Here is a 14,080-nt window from a genome sequence, read left to right on the forward strand (position 1 = left end):
GAATAATAATTTGAATGCAACGCTTTTACTTTTAGCAAAGTATTTTTTACATTTAAGTCTAGACTTCTTCCTGGTCTAAATGTATTTTATAGTGTCTTGGAGACAGATTTGTGTAGATTTCCTGTCGAAATGTATATAGACCTGTATAAAAGCACAATCAAGGGAACTTGACAGGATATTTGGTGTAAATTTCAACAAATCTCTTGTTTACAATAAGGATTCTGACAACACAATTTATTCTTTATTCTGGGTGCTAAATAACCCCCACCACATCCAAAAAAGGTAAAACAACAAAAACATACACAACAACATGGTAGAAATACATAACATATAAAAACAAAACAACAATTCATTAAAAGCAGGAGTAACTTGATTTCAAGGATTAAATAAAGACTATTTTGGGCAACCCAAAAGATTTCGTGATTTTAATGTGTAGTAGTAAATCGTTCCAGTCAAAGGAAACAATCAACAGATAACCCGATACCTGTTTCTGTAGAGACCACGGAAACAGAAATAGCTGATCAGTGTCTCTTAACCCTGAGGGGAGGCTGCTGTTTCAAATTGAAAGTTAGTGCTTTTAAAATGAATATGAGACTTTCTTTTATTTTCTTTCTTCTGTTCTGACATTTTAAGACCAATGCGATTAAAAACCTCATACATATCACAAAGGGTGTGAAATGGCCATTTTAGGCTATATATATACCACAGACAAGTGGCATTAGCGTCCATGTCAGAAAAATCAATAACAAGTGCCCTGATTCATCCAACCACTGCATTTCAGCTGCGCCTTAAACACCCCCCGCGCGCCCTCACCCCCTCTCCTGCCCCCCTCTATTCATTGTAAATAACTGTTCAAACGCACAATACGCGCTGGACCGCTTTATTCAGCCTCACAACTTCCCTGCGTTGTCATTGGTCCCTTGAAGATGCGGCCACAGCTGATTGGTGGAAAGTTTCTCCTCGAGGTCTTACCCCCACCCTGCAGATATTCGTGATCTGGTGCTACTGTGATTCCAGTTGTTTTCACATCCCCTCTAACAAAGAGACTCAGACCTGCTGTCTCTTACATCTCCGAGTAAATGTGGTGAGTGATGCGCAACTAACGATTGACGCTCCTGCACATCGAGGCGAGAACGAAGACGTAGCCTGAAGAGCAGAAATACACCTTGCTCTCGGGAAGAGAAATTAGGGGAGAGTTTTAAAAGCTTCAGGCATACTTGATTGAACGTAAAGAGCGAAAATGGTGTCGGCCGGACTGGAGATCCTGGGTCTATCGCTGTGCGTAATTGGCTCGCTCCTGGTGATGGTTTCGTGCGGGCTGCCCATGTGGAAGGTGACGGCTTTCATCGAAGCCAACATCGTGGTGGCTCAGACAATCTGGGACGGCTTGTGGATGTCGTGCGTGGTCCAGAGTACTGGCCAGATGCAGTGCAAGGTGCACGACTCCGTCCTCGCCCTCAGCCACGACCTGCAGGCGGCCAGAGCGCTCACCATCATCTCCTCTGTGATGGGCGTGCTGGGGCTCATGGTTGTCATTGCAGGGGCGCAGTGCACCAACTGCATCCGCGCTGAGTATGTCAAAGCCCGGGTGGTGAACGCCGGAGGGGTGATCTACATCATCAGCGGTCTGTTTGTGCTGGTGCCTCTCTGTTGGATGGCCAACAACATCATATCGGACTTCTACAACCCGCAGGTGCCCGCATCCAAGAAGAGAGAGATCGGCGCTGCGCTCTACATCGGCTGGGCGGCCTCAGCACTGCTGTTGATCGGAGGAGCGCTGCTGTGCTGTTCCTGTCCCTCCAGCGGGAACTCAGGATACTCGGTAAAATACTCGCCGACCAAGAGAGCCACGCAGAACGGGGACTATGACAAGAGGAATTATGTGTAGCAATGTGGCTCGTAGCGAGCGGTGCGTAAAAGTGACCTGCAGCTTTTGAAAAACTGTTTTTTGACGGACATTGTCTTTGCACCTGCTGTTTTTTTTTCCGAGAAATCTGAACTTTGAAAATCAATGGAAGCACCTCTCACTGTTTTACACTGGCCCTTCAATACGCTCGGACCACTAATTCACAAATCCTTTTTGTATCTACAGGAGATTAAAAAAAGACTATCAACTACAAGCGGTAGCTCACGACAAAAAGGAGTATCTTTGTTAGGTACCTGCTTTTGTTAAGTCTTCGAAATTCTTAGTATTTTGAATTGTTTACCGTTGTAACCGCAAAGTTTTCCTTTTCCAGAGGAACTCTTGCCATCGAACATATATATGCTCTTTTGCCTTGATGTGCATGGTCAGCACAAACTTGTACAGTAACTGAGAATTATTGCACTCCCACACATTCAACGACCCATTTCCTTTAGCGGAGCTACGCCGACATGTTGAGGACTGCAACAATGTCTAATAGCAATAAAGAGAGAAGAAGAAAGGTGTAGACATGTGAAAGCCCTAATAAATCTCGGACAGGCTTTTGTGTTGTTCAGAAGTTGATGTCGGCGACTTTGAAGTTTGCGGTGTAATCTTGGACCCGTAGTGTCCGGAGAGCCTCATGGGACCCACAGGTCACAACATGAAATGTTACAGTCCGTTATTTCGGCTGCAGTGAACACCTGCAACGTGTTTTTCATCATTGTCACCGCAGGAAGTCTTTTCTTAAAAAAAAAAAAAAAAAACATTCGAGGAATAAACCTTGTTTTCTGTTGGTTTGTTGACGTTTGATGTAATGATTCATTATTCGTGTATATGAAGATGCAATATTGTTTCATTTTATTAAGATTAAACTGAATATATTGTCTGAAACCTTTAGTTAGAGTGTGTTCTTAAACAAAAGCACTGAGTCGCGATGGTCTGCAGGGGCAGGAGAGCCCTCCGCGGCTGTGCGTAATGCATGCAGTTCCCACCATGAATCCATAAACCCCCACGGCGGGAGAAAGTATTTTGGTTAGCCATAGAAATCCAGATGACAATACCCATTCAGCTAGAGTGGGGCTCTGCTGTTCAGCTCACAATACTCCACTACCCCCACCACCACCACCACCACCCCTTTTCAGACCACCCCCACCCCTTCTCGTCCGCGGTCAATGAAAAGCGTTCAAATCAGAGCTATGGAGAAGTTGCTGGAATCGTCTTCCCGCAAGTCACTCCATTCATTAGTCGTCACAACCCCATCTCCCTCCATCAGGGCGGTGCTAAGATACACGACAAAAGATTACACACCATCACTTTGAAGCAATTAGTTTATCCGCAGCTGCTTCATGGGCAGCGCATTTATCCAAACACCGGGGATGATGCACTGAAATATTGTACCAGTGGTGTTAAAGGTACAGGACTGTTTAACTTGTGGCAACAATAGAAAAACACAATAACAAAAGACATTTCAGTCTATGAGACCTCTGAATTAAACTGTGACTGGATTACAAAACCTAATCCATACTTGTTTTGCTGGTCACTTAAGAATCTTAGCAGGTCATATGCTCTCTTAAAAGTTGCAAATGTGGCCATGCAGAACGTTTGCATACAGTCAGGGGAATGTGTGATCGCTGCACTCCACAAGACAACCTTTGATAAAGTGTTGCTTTTGTTCCACAGTAGGCTAAGAAAACAAATACTCCTGCCCGGTTACAGTATTTTAGAGTTGATTAACCACACATAGAACACAATATTGAAATAAAATTGGATGTTATTGCGAAGTCATTGTCATGACTTGACAAAACAATCGCAATTGAGGGTCCACTTACAGTACAATCAGTTTTTCCTGAGCTTTCAACCATATCACACAGTCTTCATCAGCGGATGGAGTTTTCTCATGGTGATGGATCAGCTGACATTCACGCTCAGTAGCTGATTTGATCCACTTTTCAGACTTTTCATTTGAAACGGCCGAATAAAGGTCACTCTCAACCTCGGAAACAGTAGTTTGACGAAACAATCTCAACTCATGAAATCCAGATGAGCGCTGATGATTGTGCCATTTTGGAGGGAAGGACTGAAAACAACAACTAGTGAAGCATGGCTTGTTGTGTCAAATTATATCATAATTCTAAAATACATATTGAATATTTCCAAGATCAAGAAATATTGATCATGTAAACCTGGGACAATAAGTCGATGAATCATTAGTTGATTAATCTTTAACAATTTTAATAATCACTAAAGTCATTCTTCTATGTTATTTTACTGGGTCCGACTTCTCAGTTGTAATTAGCTGCTAGTTTATTAGTTTTATTTGATATTAAACTGAATATCTTTGGGTTTTGGACTCTTGGGCAAACAAACAACCTGAATATGTTAACTTACGCTCTGGGAAATTAAATATGTTTGAACGTTTTCTAACATTTGACATGAACAAACAAATAAAATATTAAACAAGGAAATAAATGATGATAAAAATGAAGTGTATATCATTGCTTTCATGCTTAACTATTATGACATAAACTATATTCACCAGTCTGCTGGGCTTCAGTGCAGCCGAGAGACAGATTTTCAAACTTGTCAGATTGTTGTAATAGAGTTTAATGCATGTGTATATTCAGAGGTAATGTTACCAAGATAAGAATACCATGTGGCTTTGTCAGCATTACCCAGCACTCACAGTTGCCGACAGTAGGCGTTGGGGCCTGTATGGGTTTTTCTACACAAAGACACTCCCTGGAAGGTCCAGTCTGGTCTTCCTCAGTGAGATGTTTTTGTCGGATTGTTAGTTCCACTCCTCTTGTCACCACACAGAGGGTGACGAAGCTCAGGGTGTGTGTGGGGGAGTGTGTGAGCAAGGGGTTAAGTGAGTATGTGTGTGTATGTAGAAATGGGGGGGTGCACCTTTAAAAAGGCCCTCATTCCAATGAGGAGAGAGGCAAATAGGGCCAGCGACGTCACTCAATGGGCGCTCGCCATGGTAACCAGCCAGAACCTGCAGTTGCCTGGCTACGGGAGCCTATAATGTGGTGGTATGGATGAGCCTAATAAAAGGCCTGGCCAGCAGACATTCCAGCAAGCGTGGACGCACACATACACACAGCATGCACAGCAGTCTGGAAGATGAAGCAGGGATTTACTTAAAGCCTGTAATGGTCACTGCAAAAAGAGCTGTGACAGCAGAAACACATTGGTTTCATTTTGTTTGAGTTTAAGAGCAAACGCTGAGTCTTGCCAGAAATGTTGCACGTTGGAAACACAAACAGTGCCTCAGGTCCAAGGGAGCGAAAACATCAATCTAAACAAATGAGGAATAAATGTCAGAGATGCTGCTTGTTGGTATGTCTGATAGAGATAGATGACATAACACTCAGAGAACCATTTTGACCTCTAAACTTGACCTCTGTCAGCCCGGTGGAGCGAGGACCACATGGTTAAGGTCATGTCAGATGCCGGTCACGTTGCGCACTGAATTCAGATTAGTGCTTCTGCCAGTGAGGGCCATGCAATGGGCGTTGTTTCTCATGACACGAACTTTGAACTCTGAATCTGCCCTCTGGTCAGACGAGTCGAAAAGCCACTTTCCTCGACCGACCAGGCATGATCTCATCGAAGCTGAATCCCCGGCGTTTGCTACGGGTCACGAACCTCAACCCCGAGCTCCCCACACCAGCCAATAACCGGCTGCATGGTCAAGTTATGGGAAGTTTGTCAGTTTGAAGTTTTAATATAATAATGTAGATTCCTCAAAGAAACCATGAATGTAGCAGTGCACATGAGTCACAAAATAAAGGAGACTTGATTAATGTTGTTACTCACTGACTCAGACTTACATCAGAGTCAGCAGGTGCACACAGTCTACAGATGTCCCAGCTGGATGGAGATTACTCACAGATAGCAAAGCCAAGAGTCAGCAGGTGGTTAAACGTGGAGGACAAATGTGCCTTTGTATGCAGGGTTAAAGACCCCAGGAGCTATGTGCTTGAGAAACGCAGCAAAGCCTAGTTAAAGGTAAGAGATGGAGATCAGAAAAACAAAAAAGCGCTCTTTTCTCTCGCATGTCCGCAATGTTTGCGACTTGGTGACTCACAAGTTTTTGTCACAGCCCAGTAGCACGACCAGGCTTCCTGTGCAGCGGACAGCGAAACAGGAAACAGGAAGGAACATGGAGGGTGTGGAAAAGGAGGAGGGGCGGAGTGTGTGTGTGTCTGTGTGCATGGAGTTTGGTGGTTTGGTTAAAGCGCTCCCATAGATACAAACAGGTACAAGGGAACTCATATGTCAGTACATGAGAACCATTTACTTCTAACCTTCATTTGTTTGGTCATCACATCAGTCTGTTTGGACAGTTTGATTCAATGTGTATGCTAGTCGCTGTCCAGTGCAAAGCATGTATCTCCATTTCTTTTCCAAATTAAGCTACGGCTTAAATGTTCCTTTACGGGTTGCCAAATAAACCATTCTGAACTGATCTACTGAACTCTGCTGTTTTCTTAGCTCATTTTGGAGATACATGGTTTTCATAGGACTTCAGCAACATGTGACATAAATGTCATCTTTTGTCACATAATAACCACTTCACACCAAAAAACTCAGGAAATAGGCACACATGGTTTTCAGACGTACAGAGATTTAAACCACCCACCGACCCTCCCGTCATTCCACACTTCTAGTCAAGTTCTCAAAGTTTTCAAATATATCAAATGGCTATAAAATGATGCTTAATGCGTAATTTTTGCCATAAAAGGCAATAGTGAGCATTTAGACAAGATGGCAACTTGGATTTGAGTATTTGATTCAAAATGAATGTGATAAAAGCATTAATAAAGTGGTGAAACTAGCAGATGGGAACTATAATCAAACAGTATTTTACTTCAGGGGAAGTTAAAATCTCTTAAACCGCGCTGGCGGTATATATGTGATGCTGTCAGTCATTGTGGCAAAGACGATTTTTTACAACCTTGAAGCAGCTATAATAGATATATTTTAATATATCAATGTATCAAATTACAATGTGGAAAGGGTCTCTAGGATAATAATGAAGCAGCGGAGAATTGTCACTCAGATCTGCTGCTTCCATTGGCTTTACTGAGTTTTAAAGAGAAGTTTAGGTAATTTTTTAGCTGTCCGTCCCACAACTTCACTGCTCTCAAATGCCATCCAGCCGTAGCAGGCAGCTGTTATCACTGAAAAGGAGTTGGTGGAGACCAAAAACAGAGCTAACACAGAGTGGACTTACATTTGCCAGGTGGCCACAAACACAGCTCCGAATGAACAAATGATAATGTTGCTCCATAACTGTTGGAAGTGTAAATAAGCAACTGCTTGCTTTGTCATATCCACTTAAAAGGTGACGGTATGTTAGTGTTGCGTTCACAGCTTGTTAAAAATTGAATAGTAAGGGTCTAAGGGGAATATTGCTTTCAAATCAAGGTCACTAATACTAATACTGACACAACCAGAGGCTCACACACTCTACATAACCTTAATATTTATAAAAAGTGCTGCCAAATATTCAAATATTTAAAGTATTGATGTGCAATTTGAGACAAGCCAACAACAGTTTTACAGCAACAGATGAAGTGTTTTCTTAACACGGTGATAAACAGGGTGCAGCGTGAAGGTTTTATCTCAAAAATATGAGACACTCAAAACAGGGAGTCGCGACTCCTTTCGTGCCTGTCTGAGTGAGATCATGTTTCCATACAGTATATCATCATAAGGAGGGCATTTTAAATATATACATGGGCAGACATGTAACAGCATGTGTTGACGTCACACACACGGACACGCAGGTACGCCAGAGCAGACTAAGTGGTGAATGACGGCCCTCTGCTGAGATGAAGAGGAGGCCTGGCAGCATGAGGAATGTCTGGGTGGGATCAGGAGACATTTCTGATTTGGCATGGTTAGAAAAATGTAAGTGATGTCGGTCTCTCCCTTCTGAGATGAGAGAAAAAAAACACCCCTCTAGCATGGAGGGCCGCAGCAACACACCACACCGATGTTAATGCAACCTTTTTGCAATCAGTTTAAGCACAGTGGCACAGGTGGTGGTGCTTTCGGCCACTGCCTCTAATGATGATTTGGACTCTTCTATTAACATAGGATGTGAAACTCAGTGGCTAAGTAAACAAACAGTGTGTCTACACACACACACACACACACACACACACAAACAGGATCAGGTATGGTTTCTCCTCTAACCGCACCTTGGAGGAAAACTCTTGCCTGATATTCTCAGAACTGTTGGAGACACAAAAGGTTACATTTACTACAAAACAAACCCATGTTAGAGTGTTTTTTCCCCTTTTCTCTGTCTGAGCTCTTTCCTCTGTCTTTGTGCATGGGACCGCAGTGTATTTTCAAGAATGAAAGTTGTAGTGCATGTCATCCACTAAAAGGAGTCCAGCATGACTGGGCCACCTACCACTGAGAGCGAAAGAAAAGACACCCGACTGCAAAATGAAGCTGTTGTGTTTCAGCCTGGCCTCCTCCAGTTCTCCTCCCCGGCACCTCGCTGTCTGTGTAAACCTGAAGTTAATGTGAATGACATGCCAGCTGGGGTTTACCCCACTGTGACAAACATATTTACAGACAAACATGCTGTCTGCTCATCCAAGGCACGTCGCTGACAGTTCATAATGCTGGATTACCGAAGTGGTCAAATACCAAGACCCCCAGTAACCCTAAAGGCCCCGTGAGTGAGAGTTGGTTTATGGTAATTCATTAATTGCAATTTTGTTTTGAAATATGGGAACATGCTGCTTTATTACTTTATCTTGAGGTCTTAAAGAGGGTCCCAACATTAAAATCTAGTTACACAGTCTTCACTTTTTCAACAAATTCTGTGTTTACGTGGTGCGAGTTCCTACAACCCCAATTCCAACAAAGCTGGGACACAGTATAAAACATTTTAAAAAAAGCAGAATGCAATCAGTTGTAAACTGTGTTTCCTGACAACGGTTTTCACGAAGTATTCCTGAGCCCGTCTAGTAATATATTTTATCCAATCATGTGTTCACAAAGTGGTAAACCTCGCTCCATCCTTGCTTGTAAACAACTTTACAGGATGCTCCTTTCATACCCAATCATGATACTATCACCTGTTACCAATCAACCTGTTTATCTGTGAAATGATCAAACAGGTTCCACAACTTTCCCAGTCTGCTGTTGCTGCATCAAATTCAGAATAAGCATATATATGCCAACTTTTTTTGGAATCGGAGCTGTGAATCAGTTTGTGTTTGATCAAATTATCACACAGCTACATAATATTCCAGCATGGGTGGTTATTGAGGCCCATAGGCAGGTTAATCTGGTCTGATGGATTAAAGGTAGGCAACTTTGTCAGAGGATATACACCAAATAAGGAGATTCGTCAGGGAGTAGTTCAATATTTTGTGAAATGCACTTATTTGCTTTCTTGCAGAGTTAGATGAGAAGATTGACACCTGACATGCTTGTACAGTAAACATACAGACAGCGGAATGGTTAGCTTAGCATAAAGACTAGAAACAAGGGGAAACATTAACAACAAGGGAACTTATTATTAATTCATATGGGTGACAAGGTACAGAACATTGGAACATTTAATATGCTATTTAAGAATATAAAAATGAATGAATAAAAATGAAATAAATTATATAAAAAGTATATACTGAATGTTTAATCATTACATTTATTTGTCTGAGTTAAGCTGATTCAGCCCCAGAATTCAGAATCAGTATGAAATTCATGCAAATGCTTTCCAGGCAATACTAATCTCTTTTGCCTGAAAGCACTTAAAAACAATGGAAAAAAGGAGACTGAATCAGTGAGTAACGCTCCGACTGTGAGAGGGCTCGAGGGGTTAAAGGTCACGGGGGTTAGGGATCATTAAGGGCATCTGTGGGATGACAGGCTGACATGAAGCTACCAGCAGCAGGGCAGAAAATACAGGTTTGAAGTGAGGACATTTTTATTATTTCTGACAATGTTAGTGAGATGTAAGTTTGTGAAGTTTACCATACACTTAGCTTGTGTGTGTGTGTGTGTGTGTGAGCATCCTCTCACAGCATGATGGGGAGACAGGCAGCAGGCAGACACAGTCAGCTGTAGTTCTTTGTCTCTGGCTGTCCAGTAAAGCTAATCCTATCTGGAATCTGGGATTGTTAGAGAGGCACGAGGGATAAAACAGCAGAAACTGTTCCAGACAGCACATTTTCACAGCAAAGGTTACAAGACCGGTGACAAAGTCCACTGACCACTCTTAACAGTGGAGAAAATTCCAAATCAGTGACAGCTGAGCTCATTGATTAGCACAATAAATGTCTTCTGGCTGCAAAAAACACACTAATTAAAAAGAACTCCACCTTTACTGGCTGCACCATTAAAGCGGTCAAAAAATTAATGCAGCAACAATTATAATTCAATAATATTAATAGATTTTTAAACGGGCGATTCCACATGAGTTCTTTTACTTTTGTTACTTTAGTTTAATGTTCATAACATGTAACACAGTTTTCAACATTGCTACTTTCATTTTTATTTACAAAAAGATCAGAGTACTTCCTCCACCACTGCTGATAAATCGATGAGGCCAATGGATCAGTCAGCATTACAGATATATTGATATTGGCAGACAAGTGTAAAAGATGTGTTTGAGGCAATTTAGAAACATTGTCATCATTTCATACGACACAGAGTTTTTATTTTGATTTTGAATTATCTAAAAATCCAAAATTGTGATTTAGGATTTGGGCATTTTTTTTTCACATATTCCATAAATAATCACCACTCCATCACAACATCATGGCATCCACTAAAGATCCACTCAGCAGCTCGCCTCTGAGGAGGTAAAGCAGAGCGACTGTTTGAGTGTGAGATCTTCAAAAATGCTGCTCTGCACATCTACACATCGGCTGTACAATCCGACCTTTGGGGGCATGTTTCCCTCAGTATGTATGTGTGTGTGTCGGGTCGGTTGCATGCCACATTCCTCTGATGCAAAGCGGCGGAAAGGGCAGTGGCCCCACTTCACCAGAGGTGCAAGAGGGGGGATGGAGAGCAAAGTGATTGATAGCTGAAGGGGAGAAGGCCAAATGATGGGTTGAACAGGTGGGTCTCTCACTGATGTTACTACTGTCTCTGCTCATTGACCAGGTAAGTGTCAGATGATTGATGATAACAGCTGTTCAGGCTGGACCACATGGGCTTTTGCTGCTGCATCCTCACTTGGTCTGCTGTGACCAGTAGCTTATGGTGGCTACGACTAGCAAACTTTAGATACACCACTGTTCAAGAGATCACTTGCTACAAAAGCTTGATTAAGCACAGTCTGAGAGGACTGCTGTATATTTTTGAAAGTGACTACATGCTTTCAGCTTGTAGAAAAGCCTTTAGATAAATAGATATTATTGCGTATGAAGCATTTACCAAAAAATGTGCAATGGTTCAACCAGCCTGACAACTAAGAAATCATCAGTCACTGGTAAAGAAACTGAAAGCTTAGCATCAAACCTTTTACAGATTTAAACAGGAAAAAGTTCCTGTTTCAGGGTCAAGTGCACAGTGATGCCTATAACAAGCTGAAATTAACAGGTGTGTTGGTTTAGCAATGCTACTCTTAAAACTTCTAAATAAAAATAGAAGGTTAGTCTACGGATAGCAGTGATAGAGTTGGATCAAAGAATATCAGCTAAACATACTGTGGAGTGACAAAACAGTTTAAATCTATTCAATTTAACCACTGAGCAGACTGCAGAAACACGGCTGCCACAGAACACTGAGAGACAGACTGACTAAAGCTAAGTTTTTCATGTCTAAATAATATTGTTTTTACTGATGCTAAAATAGCCATTAATGAAGGAAAGAAGAAAAACAACAATATGACACCTGATTCCAAACATCTGGTCCTGTAGATATTACTGCGACTGACTCTATGACTCTTATTTAGACGACATTTTAGCGCGTCAGAAAAGCTTTTCAGTTGTTTTATCCCAAAAGTAAAACAAAAACGAAGCACATCATGCCAAATTGTGTGATGTAACTGCCACTTCTGGCCACTGTCGCACAGTTACATCATCTCGGTTTAAGGACGTCTCTTCCATGTTGGCTTAGCAGCTGAGAACACTCAAAAACAGTGTGGTTTCCTCAGCTGTAGTTTTTAGCCAACATGAAGGCAGAAAAAAAAGATAATTTTAACAGCTGCAATTCCATTAAACTGGGCAGCTCCATCTGCTGATGAAGATCATGTAATCGAACAAAACATGTTAAAAACTCACCAGAAACAAAAAGCAGGAAGACAAAGAGAAAAAAAAGAAACCGAGAGGTCACTGAAGACCCATTTATGATCAGTTTATGATAATTACGTCCCTAAAAATAAACTCTCCGCCCTGTTAATGATATAAATGTGTCTTCTATAAGCTTTCGCTATTTCTGCTAACGGCTTCCTCAGGGGGCATCCTGGATAACATCACCCGCTGCCACTGTAAACAGTATCAAGATAGACGTAAATTGTTTTCAAATAGTTGACCCAGAGGAAACAGTGATACAGAAGAATCTGCTGCCGTACCACCGGACTGCAGAGCAGCTTCTGTCCACAGGCTGAGACTCCTCAATTCATCCTCCGCACTCCACCACGAACAGTAGCACCAAAAACACCTGTTTGGATCATTCCACAGGTAAACAGGTTGATTGGATAAAGGATGTTAGTACATGGGCTCAGAACACTTTGCGGAACCGTTGTCAGGAAACAGTTTCTTTGTAAATGACTGCATTCCGTTTTATCCTTTGCACGGCGTCCCAACTTCTCGGGAATCAGGGTCGTCCGCTCATGCACAATTAAGGGATGATGATGATGCACACAACTTGTTCTGGTAACAATAAGACCGTTTCCACCAACGTCCCATCCTGCAGCTCGATGCAGATCATGGCACGTTTCAGTCCCACTGCTGCCAGTCAGTCCGGACTTTCCTGTGCAAACCACCCAAACAGTCTTCCCCTCTGCAGGCCATGATCTCATCCTGATCCAAGTGTGATAAGGATCTTAATTACACCGCAGAGAGCAGCTCAGGCCCCACGTTTCCAGTCACTCTCTGGGCCAGCAACAAATCACCACCAGGAGGCCTGGCCTAGATTCTAGACTCTCCAATGTGGGCCAAGGTCACAGCTTTCACCTTTGCCCTATAAGAGCCGGCTGAGCTCAGGAGAAGATGCTGAGTTCATTAAACCTAACGAGAATTACAACGCTGTTTTACTTTCTGTGGAGCCACAAGATGTACATCCGCAAATCAGAAGATTGGATTAAGGTGAAAAGACTGATTGCCAAGAGCCAAATCTTTGCCAAGTTTTTGTTTTATGACACAAGAGAAAATTAAACTTCCATTTGACTGATAGACTAGGCCCTTGTTATCTTTCTGCTCATGTTCTTCACATGAGCTCCCGGGACCATAAAAAAAATCAAGAGAAATTAAAATGCTTCCATGATTTGGCTTTTCCTTATCAAATACTTGAGTCTTTTGGCCTGCTATGAAAGTTTTGCAAACTGGGGGGGCTGCTCACCGCTCTGCCGCCTGTCATGAGGGCTGCAAATAGGTGTTTCTACATTGTGTTAGTTTTGGTTTTTAAAACTTACAGAAGTTTAAAACTGCTGTTTTTTTTTAAATCACATTGTCACCTTCACAGACTGAGCAGAGAGACAATTGTTACAATTGAAAGCCCTTTTTTGTTTTGTTTTATTAGTGCAGCTGCTGAGATAACTGCCTGAAATAGGATGCACCAATCAGACATGCTGGATCAGCATTGGTGCCAATACAGACCTTATCAAGCACAATGGGTATCAGCTATAGTTTCTTTGTCAATGTCACCTTACATAAGAGGACTACAGACTTCACATATGTGGGAGCAGATACCACTGATACCGGCGCAGTTGAGGTACTAAAATCAGTTTTTGCAACCTCATCTCTTAATGTTGAGGAAATAAGATTCAGTACTTCTTTTTTGTTATTCCTGTCAGCTGAAGATATGCAAGACACATCTGCTAAAGGGCAGGAGATATTGTTGCCTCACCTTGTTACAGCAACATTTAAAAAGATGTCAGTTCCAACTAAAATTGGACAATCACATTGTCTCATGTAAACCCAGTCACACTCTCTTCACATTGCTGTCTCTTTATGTTTTTCCTTACCCTCA

At 42.1% G+C, this 14,080-nt stretch overlaps 1 protein-coding gene across 1 annotated transcript; it reads left to right on the top strand.

Annotated features, from left to right (window-relative positions):
* The first annotated feature begins 1,010 nt into the window (after positions 1-1,010).
* On the top strand, positions 1,011-2,794 carry cldn5a (claudin 5a). The gene has a single exon (XM_041936755.1). The coding sequence runs from the start codon at positions 1,241-1,243 to the stop codon at positions 1,886-1,888; it is 648 nt and encodes a 215-aa protein (XP_041792689.1). The 5' UTR covers positions 1,011-1,240; the 3' UTR covers positions 1,889-2,794.
* The last annotated feature ends 11,286 nt before the right edge of the window (positions 2,795-14,080 follow it).

Source organism: Chelmon rostratus, chromosome 5 (assembly GCF_017976325.1).
Source record: "Chelmon rostratus isolate fCheRos1 chromosome 5, fCheRos1.pri, whole genome shotgun sequence".
In the NCBI taxonomy this organism is placed as follows: domain Eukaryota; kingdom Metazoa; phylum Chordata; class Actinopteri; order Chaetodontiformes; family Chaetodontidae; genus Chelmon; species Chelmon rostratus.

Excerpts from the sequence above, each read along its gene's own strand:
- cldn5a (XM_041936755.1), top strand. The coding sequence starts at position 1,241 with ATGGTGTCGGCCGGACTGGAGATCCTGGGTCTATCGCTGTGCGTAATT.